We start from the raw sequence: 20108 nt of genomic DNA on the forward strand, positions 1-20108 counted from the left end.
TTGCCATTATTATGAGAAAATTTCAGGAATCAAACATGAACAAATTAAGTATATTTGATAAGCCTACTTTAGTGTAGTTTACAATAATACCAACTTACCCTATTTCAGGGCACGAAGTAATCTATTTTTATACACTTATTTATATGAAAGGAGAAACGGGAATGCATTACTGTATCTTACCACCTTATTTGATGTCATTACCTATTTTTTTCAGTGAAAATTTAAAACAGGAAGTTTATAAACAAACTTTAGTCCCGAATTTTTTTCCAAAACAAACTTATGATGCTTTCATCCAGCTCAATTTTATTTATTTTTTAAAGGGTAAGAAGTTTTGATTTGTTATTTGTTTGTCGTTAAGCAAAAAAAAACAACAACAAAAAAACTACTCAATGGACCATCTGTGCCGCGCTTATCAAAACTAGTTTTCAGCGTCAAAAATTTTCATATTACTGCTTCACCACTAGACATAAAACCCCTTAACATTTAATTGTTTCATTTATTGTGTTTAATGAAGAATTGTCTTTCCAAACAATAATCGAACTTTGTCATGGTTTTTGAAATTCTTAACAAAGTAAATCAATATTCATTGAACCTCATATTATCGACTTTTTTCACATACCTTTCAATATCACTGGGAAAATCATGTCCATTATATTGGACAATTTTATATTTTAACATATTAAAATACCAAGTTAAAGACCCCATACACGAAATCAGCTTTAACAAATAAACACCATTAACTCAGATAGTTATCTGCCTAAGGAAGGATGAAGTCCAAGTGTTGTTTTGTAACCGTTAATAATTAATTATTTCGGATTCCAGATGGAATGGTCATCGACAGGGCAAGCAAAGAAAAAGTAATCGAAGCTTATAGTAATACTAGGGTTGCATCAGTTGCACCACGTGTGACAGCTAACACAAGGGTGCCAACAAATCTCAATTCAGTGCAACCACAGTACAGACATCAGAACTGAAAGTTGGGGAAACACGTTCCTCGGTAATTAAATGATGTTCTCAAATATAGTTGGGTTCTCCCCAACTGAGGTACAACTGTTATTTTTATTAATACTTGTTACAGTATGTTTCAATTTTGCCATTGAAATATTTGGAAGCTAGTGAATTTTCATTAAAAAGGTAAGCAATGAATAATCTCACACTAGATCTGAAAGAAAAAAAGCTAAATCTGGAAATTTTATTGATAAGAGTTATACATTATATTTTCATTGGTTTCAATTGAAATTGGATGAACTCAGTGGTGAACGAAATTCACTCACGATAGCTTAGATGTTGTGATAAGTGTAAACTTGGTGTATCCAATGTTATGATAAAACATCTTCAGTCAAGCTGAATATTTTTTAAACATTATTCCAGTGCAAACTTCTGTCAAGATGTATGAAAATTCTGGCTGTGAGTCTATTACTGAAGCTGGAAAGTAATATACCTGCAGTGAAATATTATAACCGTACTTTGGTAGCACTAAATGTATACTTGAAAGAATTCTTGAGAAAGATACGACATAGGATTTTGTTATATGAAGATTTTGATTTTATTTTTACATTTTTTCTGTAAACGATTTTTAGGTTTTAGTATCCACCAATTTTTCTCAGCTAATGTAAGCAGGAACAAGTTTTTCCAGTCTCGATCCCACTTGTTTCCTCCTGAAACTAAAAGCTCTGTTCATTTAACAATCAGATAGGAGAGGAAGGAAAAAGATTGAACAAGAAGGAAAATTGTATTAGTTATTGCAATGGAAACAGTAACCAAGAAGTTCCCTAGTGTTAGAATATATGTTCTACAAATGATATAGACTATGTGAACATGCAAAACCTGTAAAAATGTAACTTAGGTAAGTTGACTCACTAAATGTTTGAGATCTTATTTTATGTATCAGTTGGCTGATTTTCAAGTATCCTGGGGATACTTAAGGCCCATTTCTCAGGTCATCAAGAGTAAATTTCACAGTTGCAAACCCATTACCATTTGTGCCTATTACACCAACCAGTCTGAGCATTCAAGTAACTGAGTCTCAAATCACCAATCTACAAGCGACACAGTGTAGGTGACAAAGAAATAGCTGTATCACCAACAAACAATAAATAATGCTTTTTTTTGGAGCTAAGGCCTTCCAAAAAGTGGAAAAATTGCCTAAGAGGTCCCCTTTAAGCTGAAAATAGATATTTCATAGCTGTCGTTTGTCATAATACCAGCAGTGGGGATTTTTGCAGTGAAAGAAAGCTCTTCCAAGTTGAATGCTTTGAGAATAGTACCAGCTAAGAGGGTCAATAATTTACCTCAGGAACTACCAAGGATAGAGATTCCAATTGTGGTATTGACAGTACTGACAGTGAATGGAATGTAGATAATGTAGGTATTATTTGTAAAAATATTAACGTTTTAAAGTTTTAAAGATAGCATGAATATATCAAAGAAATCTTTATAACAAGTTTAACATTGTAACAAATGTACCACGTTTCGTTTTGTCATCATCACGTGTAAATATTTTATCGTTTTTTTGTGTTTATCAGGAGGTTTGATTAATACTAATGTGAGTTACTAGTTCTGGTTTATATTAAGTTTTTGTTCTGGTGTTTCATGTTATTGCTCTTTGACTTATATAACGGATTGAATTGTTTTGTGTATACCTTCTTTTATTCTTTATTCAAGTGCACAGAAAATAATTTTGCATAAAGGTTTTGATTTGTATTTCCTCTCCTTATATTTCTAGTTCATGTTATTATTGTTATATAAAAGGGGTAATTCAATTGTATAGTTCAGAGTTTTCCTAAAATGTTTCATTCTGTGATTTTGTTATATGAAGATTTTGATTTGATTTTTACATTTTCTCTGTAAACGATTTTAGGTTTTCACATTATTTCTTTTTTTGTAAGTCATTTTGTATCCCAGTTGGACTGCGATAATTCTACGGATTTACATCACTAAAATCGACAGTTTGCTTCCCCTCGGTGAACACAGCAAATATTCAAACGTAGATTGGCTATAAAAAAACACAAACACACAGTATATCATATTAAAGATATTACTTGATTTCTTACTGTGTGCCAAAGTTTATCTATTTCGTATTGTTGTCACAGTAACATAAAGGGTTCCCTTAAAGTACAATAAAATAGTTTATTCTATTTCCATGATATTTCATTTTTTAATTTGTTGTTTAAATGGATTTTACTTTAAGGTGCACTTTTTATAATTTTGACACATTCATATTTCTGTGTTAAAGGTGTTAGTGTTATTTTTATCTATTTACTGATGTGAACGTGTCATTTGGTATAATTAGTGGCTAATCTTTGTCAAAGATATTTTAATTTTTATATAAAAATAGTGCATAAATTGATGTCAGTGGATTTGTTGTTATTTTATGATTTTAGGCTGCTAATTAATGTTTGTTAAAGAACATTTTTATAATGTTAAAGTTTTTTGTTTATTCCGTATTGATTTTTTGTTGAATTGTTGTCCTATACGTATTAATTTAATTTAATTGCAACAAAATATGTTAATAATTCGTGATATACTTGGAATTTTCCGAATGTAAGTATCGCAACGTTATCTATGTTAAAGGGTATTATTGTATGAAACTATCGAATTGTGTTAAAGTTTTATTTATATTATATCCATGTGACAAGTCACTTTATTTTATCTTCCAAACACTTCAAACAGTGTTAATCTGTGTTGTTGGTTATTTCAGTGTAGCTCTTGAGTTTCTGTGTTAAAGGGTTATATCATCTGTGTAAAATGTAGTGAATGAAGTTATATAATTGTCTTTTTTTTAATTGGCAGTCTGGTGCTACCTTGAGATTATGGCTTTTCTCATATTTCAATTGAATTGACCAATCACATAGTAGTGCTAGTTTCCGTAAGGTTACCAATTTAAGTAAAAGAGAAACAAGCTCAGAACTAAATTTTCAGGAAATGGCTACTGCCCATTCTAGTGAGTAACGTACGCAATCATCGTGTTTGGGTTAACAAACATTATCTAGAAGGATTATAAATTCATGTTCAGATTATCTTTATTTCTTACAAGTTCAGTTATTCAAATAATACAAAATAACTTAATGAATCATATCACTCTTGGGGGAAATCAGTGCTATAGAAAATACCATAGAATCAGCGTTAATGGCTGCTAAGGTCCATCCACTGACACTTGTCTTTACGACATAACACTGCACTCCTATTTATTCTTTATCGTAAAACTGGTTGGATTTGTTTAAAGTGAAGCCCAAAGTCCTACAACGGGCAGTCTGTGTTCTGTCCATCACAGTCTGTTCATCGAAACTCACTTTCTAACGTTGCAAGTTCGCAGACACGGCTCTGTGCCACTAGAGGCACCAAAACCTGTTTTAAAAACGGTTTGGTTTGGTTCTTTGGATCTTGAAACTGCCTGGTTCGAAAACCGTAAAATATTCCTCCATTTTAAGCTATAGGAGCATTAGTTAACCCTATAGTACTAGTGGTAGGGTACTTGTGACTGCAATCTTCACGGTGGTTCAGTATTTAAAATTACTTTTGCCATAAAATGCAAAAAAGTACTATCTCACTCACACACAAACATATACTCCTGCGTTGAGAATTGCGGAGTACCAACCTGACCCAGCATGACCAGGGGGTTAAGGCACTCGACTCGTAATCTGACGGTCGCGGGTTCGAATCTCCGTCACACCAAACATGCTCGCCCTTTCAGCCGTGGAGGGGCTATAATGTGATGGTCAATCCCACTATTCCTTTGAAGCTTATAAATAAAAACGAAAATATACATAGATGGTTTATTTTGTTTTGTTTTAATTTCACTCAAAGCTACACGAGGGCTATATGCGATAGCTGTCCCTAATTTCCCAGGGTAAGATTAGACGAAAGGCAGCTACTCATCACCACCCACCGCAAATTCTTGGGCTACTCTTTCTGAAAGTGGAATTGATCGTCACGTTATAACGCCCCCATGGGTGAAAGGGCAAGCATGTTTGGTATGAAGAGCATTTGAACTCGCGACTTCAGATAAAGAACTGAGCGCCCTAACCACCTGGCTATACTGGGCCATATATATAGACAGATAAATTTTGTGCCACGCTGTTTCTATTACATTGATCAGTATTTTACCGAAGTGAAATTCAAATTTAAAGTTATAAATTTCAATTATATGTATTATATATTTACATATACAACCTTGAAAAAGTTCCAGGTCGTCAATGCTTTCAAACTTTTACTGCAGAAAATATCGATGGCATAAAACGTTTTATTAAAACTCACTTTTCAGAAGGTTTCTCATTTCGCCGTCGGGCAAATAAGAGTGTTTGTGTTTTTTTTCTCATTGCAAAGCCACGTCAGGCTCCTTCTGATCCCATGGAGAGGAATCAAAGTCCCAATTTTAGCGTTGTAAATCGGTAGAACTACCTCTGTACCAGCGAGGCACAGGGACAAAGAAAAGGATATAGAACTGTATATTAATTATTTCATGCAGTATTTTCTAATTATACGAGTTTCAATCATTAAGCCTCTTCTGGCTTTTCACTATAGTAGTTAGAATGGAGATGATATTTGATACCGTATAATTGATACATGCACATGCATTACAACTTTTAATCAAAATAATAATTACAATGGAGTTTTATATCAATTAATCAGTAATAATGTATTGTCGCTAAGTTCTAATTAACTGCTGCGAACAAATATTAAAATGGATAAATTCATTTTTTTTAAGTAATAGTTGTCGTAATAACATTCAAAAATTGTCTGATTATTTCACTCTTTTATTGATGACAAATAACTTCATTGCGAAAGAACTTCCTTTCCGCGTGCATGAACTTCATACTAGTTGCATAACCGCGTTGTGATTACGTTTGATATTGGTTGTTAGGGCATAATCTGAAATGTGTGCTATTGTATAGTTTCACAATAACTTTCCACTCATGTAAAGACACTCTCCAGTGTCACAGCGGCACGTTTGCAGACGTACAACGCTGAAAACCGCGTTTCAACACCACTAGCGGCCAGAGCACAGATAGCCCTTTATGTTCAATTCAAAAACAACATATAAACACAAATATTTTGTTACATAATACCTTAGGTGTTTATAGATGACGTATTTTCAACATTTTTCATTTGTTTAACTGCTGCCATCTAGTAACAAAGAAACAAATTATGTTTACACAGAAAATAACAACGACAAGTATTTACTGTATACTGCTTGATCCAAGTATTTCAGCAATTGTGTAAAAAAATAATGATGTTTACTAAGGACAAAGTTCACGCAGCGTATCATGATGAGTAATTTATTTATTTTGCAGATTTCAACACTCAGTGTGAAAAACTGATAAAAAAAATGGATGAGACCAAATACTTAGAGAATCACAGTAGCATTTAATGGATTCACACTAGGTATTCTTATTTCTTTGTCTGTTTGTTTATTATTAACAGGTATTTTTGTAGTTAGAGTTCTTTTGAAAAACTACATCGAAGGCTCACACACAATGGTCACAAACAGGACCCCCACATAAAATTCCGTTTGAAAAACAATAATTCAGTTTTTAAAAAATGAATAATTGAATAAATTGATTTGATAATGTTTAGTTTTCACATTATAAAATTTTATATCGAAGAAAATTAAAGAATTAATGTTTGTTAAGAACCACAATTTATCGCAGCATTTTCGCATAAGTGTGTTGTTTTGTTGTTTCAAAAATTCTGTTACCCATAGCGTGAGAAAAGCACAGTTCCTTAAATTAATTAAAATATGAATGTAGCAGGAAGCACAGAAAGATGTGTTCATATTTCGTCATCATTTGAAAAAGACGTTCAAAAAACATAGGCTTATCTTTTTTTGTTTTGAATTTCGCGCAAAGCTGCACGAGGGCTATCTGCGCTAGCCGTCCCTAATTTAGCAGTGTAAGACTAGAGAGAAGGCAGCTAGTCATCATCACCCACCACCAACTCTTGGGCTACTCTTTTACCAACGAATAGTGGGATTGATTATTACATTACAACGCCCCCACGGATGAAAGGGCGAACATGTTTGGTGTGACGGGGATTCGAACCCGCGACCCTCCGATTACGAGTCGAACGCCTTAACCCACCTGGCCATGCCGGGCCTATAGGCCTATCTAGAGCTACTTTAGGATTTTTATTGTTTGGTAGTTGATAAGCGAAATGCTACATAATGGACTGTCTGTAGAACACCTACCAGCCCTCAGTGGCACAGTAGTATGTCTGCGGACTCACACCATAAAAAACTGTGTTTCGATATCCGTGATGGGCAGAATACAGACAGCCCATTGTATAGTTTTGTGCTTGATTCCAAACTAACAAACAAACTGTGCCCACCACGAATATGAAAACCTAATAGTTAGCGGTTTTAACTTTAAATATTACGCTGATCCAGAATTTTACTTTTATTAGTAAGTTAAGGAACAAAGTATACTGAAGAAGGGATGTTTTGTTTTTACTGGTACGTGACATTAAAACGTTTCTGGAACTTCACCACGTTGTTACAATCCATTTTGCCACATACGGTCAAGCTCTGTCTAACTACCGTGCGTCTTGACAATAAATCTACAGCGTAGTTTATATCGAAAAAGGAATCATAATAATTCACGAGTAACTTAGGAACAGGAGAAGAAACATTGGAAGACAGAAACGATGCACTTCGAAGCAGGGGCGTAGATATTTTACACCTGATGGGGGGGATGATTTTTGCAACCACTTATGTAGACTGTTCAATTTGCAAATTGGTAATCTCTGATTACGTGAACTTGAAAGCTGTAAACATGCAGTCACAGAGTAATCTTGTTGCAATGATACTTGCATGTATACTTAGGCCTACTGACTGATACTTACGAACTATCGCTTAGATCGAAAAGCTTAGAAGCACGCCTATAATAAAGATGTACATTTCGCCTACTGAAAAAGCCTACATCTAGGCCTAATTATGTAATTCGATTGGTAAGAACACGAGAAATTGTAGGCCTGTGATGCAATAACACAATTCAACAGACCAAACTGTAGGGGGGATGATTGTATGTACCATATCCCCCACCTAAAATGAAGGACAGAATGTATACCCCCATCCCTCCAGGATCTACGCCCCTGCTTCGAAGCAAACTGCAAGATTTGGAGAAAAGTTAGCAGGGAAGTTCCAGTCGAAAGAGATGGACTTAGAAGATAGTCCGATGTGGCTTTGCTATAAGAAAACACCCAATCGAAAAAAAAGAAAAGGTTTATCCCATTAGAAATTGCTCTACCACATCGAGTAGAAATCCTAAAAGTGTCCAAGACCTCTAGTAATAAAATTTGAAGAACAATTAGATAAAAGATAAATTCGCAAAGAGGAAAGACACCTGAAAGGTATTAAAATCTGCATTGAGAAATGTTACTCAGTATGAATTTTGTTTCTTGCTAAGCACAAAGCTACACAATGGGCTATCTTTGCTCAGCCCATCAAGGGTATCGAAATCCGGTGTCTAGCGTTGTAAGTCCATAGACATAACTCTGTGCTACTAATGGCAAAAGTGACCAAAATGGCACGAGTGAGAGAAAAAAGTGAATGTGAGATATAGGAAAATAATAGTTGACAGAATTCAAACAATGGGAGAGAAGGATTCGGTTTAATTTAACTACAAATTCACACGATGGACTCTCTACATTCTGCCCCCCTCGAGTATCGAAACCAGTTTTTAACGTTGCAAGTCCACATATATACTGCTGTGCTATTGGGATAGCGAGAAAAAGGATCTATGGTGGATAAATGAAGTTCTACACAACGTTAGTGCAAAGTTCTACAGGACCTAGTATTTGTGATATAAAGCAAGCTAGAAGTTTAACGTCGTTAGTGTAAAGTTCTACAGGACCTAGTATTTGTGATATAAAGCAAGCTAGAAGTTTAACGTCGTTAGTGTAAAGTTCTACAGGACCTAGTATTTGTGATATAAAGCAAGCTAGACGTTTAGCGTCGTTAATGTAAAGTTCTACAGGGCCTAGTGTTTATGATATAAAGCAAGCTAGACGTTTAGCGTTATTGATGTAAAGTTCTACAGGGCATAATACCTGTCATATAAAGAACGCTAGACGTTAAAAACCGTAAGTATAAAGTTCTACACATAAAGTCCTGTATAATTTTAGTGTAGATCATCTAGCTTGTTTTATATCTCAATCATTAGTCGATTTAGAACTTCGTACTTACAGTGTTGAATGCCTAGAGTATTTTATATTAGGCCCTGTATAACTTAATATCACATAAAGCAAGCTAGGCGTTCAACACCGAGTTTAGTTATACTGGGCCTAATATTTGTGACGTAATGCAAGCTACACGTACAACACAGAAACTAAAAGTTTCGATATGATATAATATTAGTGATATAAAGCAAGCTAATGTTTGAACATCATGATTATAAAATTCTACAGGGCCTGAAATTTGTGAGATAGCAAGCTAGACGTTCAACACCGTAAATATGAAGTTCTACATTTGTATCTTCTAAAGTAATTGAGCATTCTTGCTCTTTTTATAAAAAAATAGTCTCTTTCTACACGTTAATTAAAAGTTAGACCTCATACCTCCAAAGTTTAACACGGATATATATTGCGTCAATGTTCCTTTGTATGTTATTGTTTGTGTTTGCAGAAGACAAAATTTACTTATCCTTATTTGTCTTTATCTTCACATTTCTTATTCTCTAGTCCTAACATGACCTTAAACTTTAATGTTATTACTAGTACATGTTAAAAGTGTATGTCAGGAAAAAGAAAACGCGGAATTTTTATCAATCATAAATAATCAAAAAAGTGAAATATCTTTTATCAGAATTATTAAATATCCAATTTTATGTGATGCTCAAGGCTTTCGATAACTTAGTAAAATCCATAAGATGAACATTAATTTGTAATTATAATTTATGGTTCTCATAAAATCTTTTTAATGCAAAGAAAATTAGTAATACCTTTATAATCCTTTAAGTTCATATTTTAACTTGTTAGGAAAAACATCTTCATTACAACCATTATTTTTTTCTCAATTTGATATTCATGGATAGTAAAAATTAGGCATACATAAAAAGAAGTAATTTTATTACCGTAGACTTATAGGTCATCAGGTTATAATAATATTTATATTGAATAAATATTTGACATAACTACACCAAGTAACGTGAGATAAGTAGACAATTTGTCAAAGGTTCAAATCCATAGGCAACTGTGCTAAGGAAAAATATTGCTATTTAATTAAAGAAACTGTAGCAAATCTTCTGGAAATAGTATTTATTCGTATATTTAATTAAAGAAACTGTAGCAAATCTTCTGGAAATAGTATTTATTCGTAACATGATGGAATATGTCTGTGGATGCCATTTCATATTGACTGTTAAATAAGAGTGTTACAGGTGCTCGAAAATGAAAAACAAATAAAGTATTTAAAGCTGGTTATTGGACAAGTCACACCTCAAATTATGATATTTTATCAAGAGTAGGAAGCTGTTGACTAACATCATAAAAAGACAGTTGGAGTTTCTAGAACACTTTAAGAAGAAAGAAGAAATTGGAAGTCTTAATCATAACCGGAAGGACTGAAGGAAGAAGAGGCAGTGGAAGACAGAGGTTGACTCGTGTTATTAGCCTGTCTAAAATGTAAGTGTATCGACTTTTGAAATCTCTCGTGCCTTAAGAATAACAGATTTGTGGTCAGTGGCGAATTTAAGGTTGTAAAGTCCCCGGGGCTAATAATTTTTGTGGGCTCTACATCCCATGTAAGTTTACATAGAATAAAATTATCAATGGGCCCATATTAAGACCATGGACTCTGTGGTTGAGCCCCCTCTAGCTCCTACCAAAATACGTCACTGCCTTTTGAAAACCATACTCACCAATGTCCTGTTTGGATACGATACATAGAAAGAGTTAAAGTAGTTATTCAGACTTCTTAAAATAAATTGTGCATTAAATTTTAACTTATTTAATTGGCATCAATAAAACATTATATCTTATAAGGAGTTTGCCATTTTTAACAGTTTTTACTTGTAAATATTATATGTGTGTATACATTTCTATAAAAAATATTAAAATTAATTAATAAAGTTGTTCTTGTTGCCCTGCCCTCTTTTGAGGATATAGACACTTTGATGACATCATTACAAATGTATTAATGCGCTAGTTTGTTTGTAAACACAGATGTAAACTAACAAAGAAATATTTACATCTTATTTATGTCATATTTAAAAAAAAAGAAAATTTGAAACAAATCCCAAAATATCGTTGTAATTTTTTTCTTCCTATATTTTAAGCCAATATAGTAAATAATGGCACTAAAATGTTAAACTAATTTATATTGCGGTTACCTACTATAAAACAATCAGTGAGATCTTTAAACTGGAACTTGAGAAATCGTCTGGTGTATCAGTAAAGTATCACTTAAATTTGTCGTCAAATTCTGAAGGTAAATTTGAACTGTTAATGATTTACACATAATATGTTTGTTTAAATATTGCCCTTAAGTTTTAAAATTAACTTTAAATATGTTTGTTTTACTTTTTTAAATTTTAATATGTCTCGTTGGGGATAAGTACTCATGTTGCAAGTGTTTTATTGCGTTACTGTTGTATAGTGTCAGTCTCCATTTTAATGTTAAACGTAATATAAACATTTATCTTGAATTTGATTTAAGGTAAGAAATAGCGATGAACATCAAAGCTTCCAGGATTTAAACCTGTAATTAACGCTAGCAGTTACAGCCTCTTTATTAGAGTCTATTTCAATGCTAATGTTATTGTGTGTATTTTGTATATAACCTGAAACTGTAATATACATATTGTATCTCAGGACAGTTGGTATAGGTATTAACATTTTTACCAATAACCTGTTAACCTGAAGATGATTTAAGAAGGTCGAAACGTTGTTCTCTGCTTTATGAGTGAAAATGTTAATCCCCATACCAACCGTCCTGAGATACATATTTACTTCAAATGGGTTTCTTGTCATCAAGAATATACAAATTGATTAAAACTTAATGGAACCTACAAAGTGAAGTTAAGGTAAGGCTTAGGCTAACAGTATGTATTACTTTAAAATTGCTTGCTTACTAAAATTCTAATTTATAATATAATGTAGAAACAGTAAAATAAATAAGTTTATTTTCATCTGAGTAAGTTTATATGTATGTTTCACAATAATTAACTGAACGTTTTATTAATTAATTTCACTGTATTTTGCAAGAATAACACCATTAGCAGCAGTTCCCAACCTTTATCTCTCCATACCACAGTCTATATTTTGCTAAAAAAAGTGATTTTTATTAATAAAAATAATAATTCAAGTATAAATCAAATGTTGAGTACAGTTTATTATAATAAGTTGATAATCTATTGATACTTTCCTCCAATTATGAGGTGTGAGATTTTTAAATGTTTTTTTATAGTTTATTATAAGCCCCATGAGGTTTATGTACCAAAGGTTGTGAACCATTGATTTACAGTGCTATTAGTAGGGATAACCAAACTGAACACTTGTACATAAACAGTATACACAAAGTATGCAATGTAATAATGTAATGTGCATATATATATATATATGCACATGTGTGTGTGTATTCTAGTCCTTTATTACATGAATACTGCAGAGTTTACATCTAAGCAAAGATCCAGAATAGTTAGCTTTGGTTCACATGGGCTAGTCAGAAGTTCAGCAATCTTGTTATTGATCATAAAAGTAATGACTGAACAATATTTTTAATGATGTCTTGTAGTAATTAGGCACTGGGGCTCTCTTTGTCTTTTTTAATAATTCTTGTTAAAAAACATAGTTTCTTGCAAGACATAAATAGTTTCTGTGAATAAAAAAAATGTAAAAATTATTCTAGCACTAAGTGAAAAGTTAGTAGTACCTTCATTTTTTAAAAAAATTAATGATATGTTAATTGTACCTTTCTGTCAGTTATTCCTCATAAAGCTTTAAACTTTTGTACTTTCTCAAGTTACTTGTATCTTAATATGTGAGTACATTCTCATAACTGAAGTACTGGTAAACATTATCTCAGAAAAACAGCATTTAACTAAAGAATTACTGATGGGGTTCTTGCAGAACCACTGACGTTCTAAGTACTTTATACTAAACCAAATTTCATATGGATGAGTGACTGTTGATTATAGTGTCCTTAATAATGTATGAATTACAAAACTAAATTATAGGAAAGCTGAATCACTACAGTAATTAATCTCACTAATTACTGCTGTGATTTACTTGTAAAATGCAACATCAAATTTGATTAGGTTTTCATAGTGAGTATTGTAACAGTTATAAGATACTCAGTTTGATGTAATTGGACATCACAGCAGTTAGTGAAGGATATTAAAACAGTAATTTGAGGGCTGTAAACAGTTTTGTAGGTAATACTTTGATTCAGTTAAGAAAAATCTAAAGTGTCATTATATAAAACATTACCTGTTCTTTGTTTTGTAAAGTCAAACTAAATAGATTTTTGAGAGATGTTCATTTATCTGAATATTTTCAAAGTCTGTAGTTATGCACAAGTTCAGATTTTGTGCCATTTCATGGAGATGAATTATCTAACAATTCCTATATGATTTTTTAAACAGGGGGTTTGAAGGTAGCAGGTGAAACATTATTAAACTTAGACACATATAAATGGTGGTAAATACCAACCATCTTTAATCCTCGATTACACATTGTAACATACAGGTAACAGATCTTTCTTTATTGCTTTATACACATGCAAATTTCTCTGTTCTGTAGCTCTATGCTGTTACTTGCAGACAACAGTCTAAGTAAACCATGGAGTTATTACTGTTTGTTCTTCAGTTGAAGGACATACCTTCTATGTAACACACCCTTTATACATTTTTGTACAATGTAGATTTTTGTAAGCAAGCAATTAAAATAATTTTTTCACTATATTTTCATGATGTGTGCAGTAGTGGGTTGATTTATGAAAACAAGATAACCAGGAAACTTGTCTGTAAGGAGCACAAGTTAATTTGGTTTGAATGGCGTACATGCTGTTATCATCCCTAATATAAGAATTGCAGAATACAACTAATGTGAGTTAATTCCATTTTTATTTTCTACAAGACTGAAAACATTTGTTGAAAGAGTGTGTTAATTACTGGAAGCTTATTTTTACATAAATCTTTAAGAGCTGGTTTTGTTGTGGAAGTTTGATTTCTTCAGTAGGGTATGTAATCTGAGGAGTTAATTTACATCTAGTGTGTTAGAAACTACAGCTTTCCAGAATTGTAAGTGAATGATTAAGGAGTATTTGAAGGATCAAATTTGGATTTATTGATTGGTTTTCTGTTTGTTGAGGAAGGTTAGAAGTTGGATTACCCTTGATAAGCCAGAAGGCCCCTTCATATTATATTGATTGAAACCATAGAGCTTATCTTTTGTTAATTATTTTACATTCAGGAGCTGTTTTTGGGGGATTAATTTTACAATTTCATTTTATAATCTTTTAACAGAAAAATGTTAGAATCTGATGTTGTTAGCTACAATAAAACTGCAGATTTTATCAAGAATAGAATGAAATATGAATCAGACAAACCCTTGTTATTGAATAGTATGAATAATCTAAGTCTTTTTAACTGTATTATTATTATTATTATTTTATTATATGACAACTGAAAAGTTGAAATTCTCTTAGCCTGAAAGAAATAATGAAAATATCAGCAGATTGTATTGACCAAGATTGTGGAAGTCAGTCAGATGAAGGACAGGATGAAAATGGGGTGGAAATTATTGTTAAGTACTTCCCAGAAAATACAAATAGCAGTCATGTTGCAGCTATTATTTTTTCCACTGAGATGTCTTGGGAGGTAGTAAAAAAAAATGTAAGTACAGTCATAAGGTTAATAATAATAGTATTGGACAAAAGGTCTTGTCTGCATTGGATGTGACAGATCTGATATGAGTAACTCAACGGCTTCTTTACTTCACTGATAAATTCTTAGAACGATGAGTGAGTTTTGTATTATTGTGGTTGTATAAACATAAAAAAAAAGTCTTTAGATAGTTTGATTAATAATAAAATTTAGACAGTTTTGTGTCGTAGGTGACTCAAAAACTTTGAAACAGAATTTAATGTTTAAGATTATTTAGAAATTTTTATACATCTTTCATACTGGTTGAACTTGTGGGATCAGTTCAATGGAAGAAAGGAGCTTTTAGGAATGGGTAATTTACATTTAAATAGAATAGGAACTAGCTTGTCTAATTAAATTATCAACTCAGCTGTAAGGAAATTTTTAAACTAAGACTAGACAACAATGAGGACCAGAATAATGTAAAATGAATAAGAGGCAAAGAAATGTTTGATATATGAAATGAGTATAGATATAGTTATAAGGATAGGTTTAATTGTTACTGTTGTAATGCTAGAAATAAAATAGATAATTTTAGGACACTGGTAGGAATGGAGGACTTTGGTAAAATGGGAATAACTGAAACATGGTTAAACATAGGTGATTTTGATGATAGATTCTTTTGAAATACAGGGTTATAGCCTGTTTAATAGGGATGAAGTATTAAAGATAGGGAGGAAGGAGTTGCTTTATGTGTAAAATGCAAGTTACATCCTTGAAAATGTTAAAAATACAGTGGAACCCCTCTAAAGCAGCCATCTTTGGGACTGAGACAAACTGGTCTGATTAGAGGGGTTCCATTGTTCATAATTAGGGATTATGTAAACATAAAAAGGGACTGTGATTGAATGACTGCTTTCAAGGGGTGACCAAATCTGAGTGGTGGCTGCTTAGAGGGGTTCCACTGTATGAGGAAAAACATTGAATCCACTTGGGGTTTTATTAGTGGCTAAAAAGGGAAAAGGCTCTCAGTGGGAATTTGTTACAGACAACAAATGATACTGATGAAATTAGTGAAAAGTTTACAATGAAATTAAAATTTAAGCTATTTATGATGTCCAAATTATGGGTGATTTTATTGTCTGGCATATATATTGGGAAATGCTAGTCAAACCAGGAGGGAGAAAGGGTTTTGGAAACTGTTCAGGATGATTTTCTTCACCAATAAGACAAGGAACCTACTGGAAACACTGCTATTTTATATTTACTGTAAACTTCTGATGTATAAATGATCAAGAGGGTAGAAATTGGGGAACGTCTGAGTACAAATGATCATAGCTCTATGGAACATCTGGGTACAAGTGATCATAGCTCTATTAGGTTTGATGATTAGGACCTTTGAGAGATGATTAAGGAAGGATAGTATGTGATGAAATGGCTGGGTTATTAAAGTTTTGTTTTTTTGTTGGTTTTTGCTAACAATGATTTAAGCAGTATTAAACATCTTGGGCCAGATAATATTTCCCTAATGGTGGCTAGTTAATGTAACTCCTCTTCAAGGAAAGTGATAAAAATTGTTGCAGTAATTGTAGACCCATTTGTCTTACATCAGTTGTGGGAAATGTTTGGAAAGTCATTTAAAAGATGTTTAACAAGGTTTATAATTTTATCAGATAGTCAGCATGGTTTCTCTAAGGAAACATCCTGCCTTACAAATCTTTTGAAATGCTTTGAAAATGTTACTGTTCATGTAGATAAAGGTAAGTGTAGATTTGAGATATCTGGATTTTCAGAAAGCATTTTACAAGGTTCCACATAAAAGGCTTATAAACATTATCTCTATAGGTGTAGGAGATAAGTTAGTAAATTAGGTAGAAGAGTGGCTGGGTGTAAAAAAATAGGGTTGTTACAAATGGATTTTAGTCAAATTGGATTGATGTTGCAAGTGAGGTACCTCATGGCTCTATCTTAGCACCTCTACTATTTTTGATTTACATCAATGATATAAATGAAGTAATAATCAATAGATTACTTAAATTTGTGGATTATATTAATGTCTTGGGTGTTGTCAGCTGTGAAATGGCTGCTGCTGATTTACAAAAGGATTTAGATCATTTAGTGAGTTTGATAAATAAATGACAGATTGGTTTTAATTATAATAAATGTAAGATAATGTATGTGATTTATCATATTTTGTATGGGAATAACCTTAACAGTGTTATGAAAGAAATGGATCTTGGTGAAATTTCTCTCTGAGAATATACAGTAGTTTGTCCCCATTATAAGTAATCTCACACTGTTGGACATCTGATGATTGTTATTTGTCTTTTTTGTAGTTATTTGTAGTTTTCCAATTGCATCTTCATGTCATTCAATCCATGCTTGATAAGATTGCATTTCAGGAATTAAAGTCCTCTATATTAACTGTTAATTTAGCCTGTTATAGGTTTGGAGGAACATCTGTTACATGAAGAAAGGTAAAATGAGTAGCAACTGCCTAGTTCATAGTAACAGTTGTAAAGCAAGTCCCTTGAAGGTTAAAGAAGGAAGGCTTTTGAAACATTGTCCTTACTAACTCAGTCTACTTTTGTTGATTAATATTTCTAAACAAGTGTCATTCTGAACTGACCAGCTACTGCCCAATTAAATTTTGTTTAGTCATCATGAAAACTATGCCAAAATAATTTTAAAAGAAAAGGTATAACTGTAGTCTTTCAGAATAGTTAGCTAACCTTCAATCTGATTGGTCTCCAACTGGGTCAGTGGTAAGTCTTCGGATTTACAACACTTAAGATCAGGGGTTTGATTTCCCTTTGGTGGACACGACAGGTAGCCTGATGTGGCTTTGCTATAAGAAAAACTCACAATTCCATTGGTATTTCAAGTTCCAGTGTGAACAGAACTTCGTTGTACAAACCATCAGAACTGTTAAATAATTTGATAGTAGTTCATTGTCAGTTGTTCCCGGTATGTATGGAGGATACAGGTGACATTAATATAGCTGTGATAATTATGCCAAAGGTGTTTCAATAACTCTCATTTCAAAGATTAAATATGGGGTCTATAAAAAAAAAAAGATACAGGTATTTTATCCAGAAGTCTTATTGTTTATCACTAAAATAAAACTGAGAAATTTTTGTATAAGTGAGAATCTTTATCAAGCTTTATGCATTTGTTTGTAGCATATTTTGTTTGAAGTAATAAAATGTATGTTTCATACATACATGTGTGTGCAGGTAATGTATTACATATGAATTAATACAGCATTGATAATGGTTGTGTTTTCCACATCACTGGTCTGGTTAAACTTGCAACCCAATTTATTAAACCTGTTATTGTAGCCAGTTTAAAGGGCAAGAAATGCTTTGCTTCAAATATATTAAAATGGAGGTTTGAAATTAAATTATTGGAAATGCAAATTTTTCAATAAATTAAACACTTTATCCATTTAAAGCTGTAGTAATTATACCAAAAATAGTGTGATATGAGTGTGAGATATAAACAGCAATGACTTTACGTTTGTCCAAATTTAATTTTCATAAACAAATTGTTATTTTCTCATCTTAGTAAAAGTTAAAAATTTTATTAGTTTCCCAATGTTCCTATAAAAAAACAAACTGAGGAAGACTTTTGGTAATGTGTAAATTACATATGTGTGAAAGACTGTACATTAATGTTTTTTATGTATATAATAGAATAATGTTGGCTATACAACTCTAATTGAATTTCTAATTGATAAGGAATAAAAAAGTGATCGGAATTTTTGAGAGACATTATTCTATAGCCATTATTTACAAAGCACATTGTATGCGACAAGGTTAGTGTAGTTTGTGGTAAATCTGTGCTAATTTACATATTGTAATTGAGTGTAGAATTACATGGTAACTATAAATAATTTGTAAGTCTAAGTAATGTAGAGAATTTCAGTGCTTATATTTATTTACTTGATTAAATATAATTTAAAAGATTCATAATATCATTATTTGTGTTTGTCCTTATCTCTTGTATTTTTAAGTTCAAGACCTTTCACCTTAGGTCTTGTCAAAATGTGGCTTGACAGAAATGGATGCTGCTGTTTTTTCTTACATTGACGATGAAATGGATGAGGTAATTATTGTCATTATTTTACTAAAATGAAATTGTATATTTATGTTACAAAATTATGTGATGTAAAACATGCTTGTGTACCTAACATAATAAAATATATATACCAAGACTAGTAGAGAACTATATCTTTCTATATCTCATTAGCTTATCTGTTTTGGTTGTATAAAATACCACACATTGGATTGTTTAATGTTTGCGATGAAAGTTTAACAGCTGTAGTTTTTGTGTGAATAAAATAATAATATTACTTTAAAGTCTTGGTCCTAAGACTTGTACACACTGATTGCCCACTTTATTAGGACCCTATCCCCATAAACATAGACACTGTTATAGGGCACTCCCTTTATTTACACGTGCAAAATAGATTGATCATGTGATGTGCTGTGTAACTGTTTAAACCCAGTAAGTGCAGGGTTTTGTTACTCTGTAATTAGTCTTAAGATAATAAATATAGTCAAGGATCTTCATATTTCACATGGGTGCTCGTATAACAAGAATGTCATTATCAAATACTCTTTCATTAACTGGTTGGCTACGTACGTTTGTCATCAGATCACCTGTCATAACAGTTGACAGAGAATGTCATTATCAAATACTCTTTCATTAACTGGTTGGCTACGTACGTTTGTCATCAGATCACCTGTCATAACAGTTGACAGAGAATGTCATTATCAAATACTCTTTCATTAACTGGTTGGCTACGTACGTTTGTCATCAGATCACCTGTCATAACAGTTGACAGAGAATGTCATTATCAAATACTCTTTCATTAACTGGTTGGCTACGTACGTTTGTCATCAGATCACCTGTCATAACAGTTGACAGAGAATGTCATTATCAAATACTCTTTCATTAACTGGTTGGCTACGTACGTTTGTCATCAGATCACCTGTCATAACAGTTGACAGAGAATGTCATTATCAAATACTCTTTCATTTACTGGTTGGTCAGATATCTTTGAGTTTGTTTGTAGTAGTAAACATATTCTCTGTCAACTGTTCTGACAGGTGATCTGACTGTGACCTAATGTAATAGTTCCTTTAACAGTAACTGGGATTCGATTATCTTCAACATACCATGAAAATGATATACACAAAAAACTGATTTGATGGATAACAAGTTCTTCAAAAATTAATGCTTGTTATGTGTGAACAGGAAAACATGATGTCATTAGTTCTTAATGTGCAAAGCACAAACTTTGGA

General features: G+C 32.3%; 1 protein-coding gene across 17 annotated transcripts in view; it reads left to right on the plus strand.

Moving 5' to 3' along the window:
• The first annotated feature begins 11268 nt into the window (after positions 1-11268).
• Positions 11269-20108, plus strand: part of LOC143247215 (next to BRCA1 gene 1 protein-like) — a 61242-nt gene continuing 52402 nt past the window's right edge. For 12 of the 17 annotated variants that reach the window (XM_076494903.1, XM_076494917.1, XM_076494905.1 and 9 more), the window contains exons 1-4: positions 11331-11422; positions 13914-14039; positions 14642-14828; positions 18834-18905. In XM_076494903.1, coding sequence (XP_076351018.1) covers positions 14655-14828; positions 18834-18905 — 246 coding nt within the window. In that variant the 5' untranslated portion in view covers positions 11331-11422; positions 13914-14039; positions 14642-14654. Of the gene's footprint in view, positions 11423-13913; positions 14040-14641; positions 14829-18833; positions 18906-20108 lie in introns of all 17 variants that reach the window. The other 5 variants (XM_076494904.1, XM_076494910.1, XM_076494911.1 and 2 more) reach the window with 1 other exon arrangement.

Source organism: Tachypleus tridentatus, chromosome 3 (assembly GCF_004210375.1).
Source record: "Tachypleus tridentatus isolate NWPU-2018 chromosome 3, ASM421037v1, whole genome shotgun sequence".
NCBI classification, from domain to species: Eukaryota; Metazoa; Arthropoda; class Merostomata; order Xiphosura; family Limulidae; genus Tachypleus; species Tachypleus tridentatus.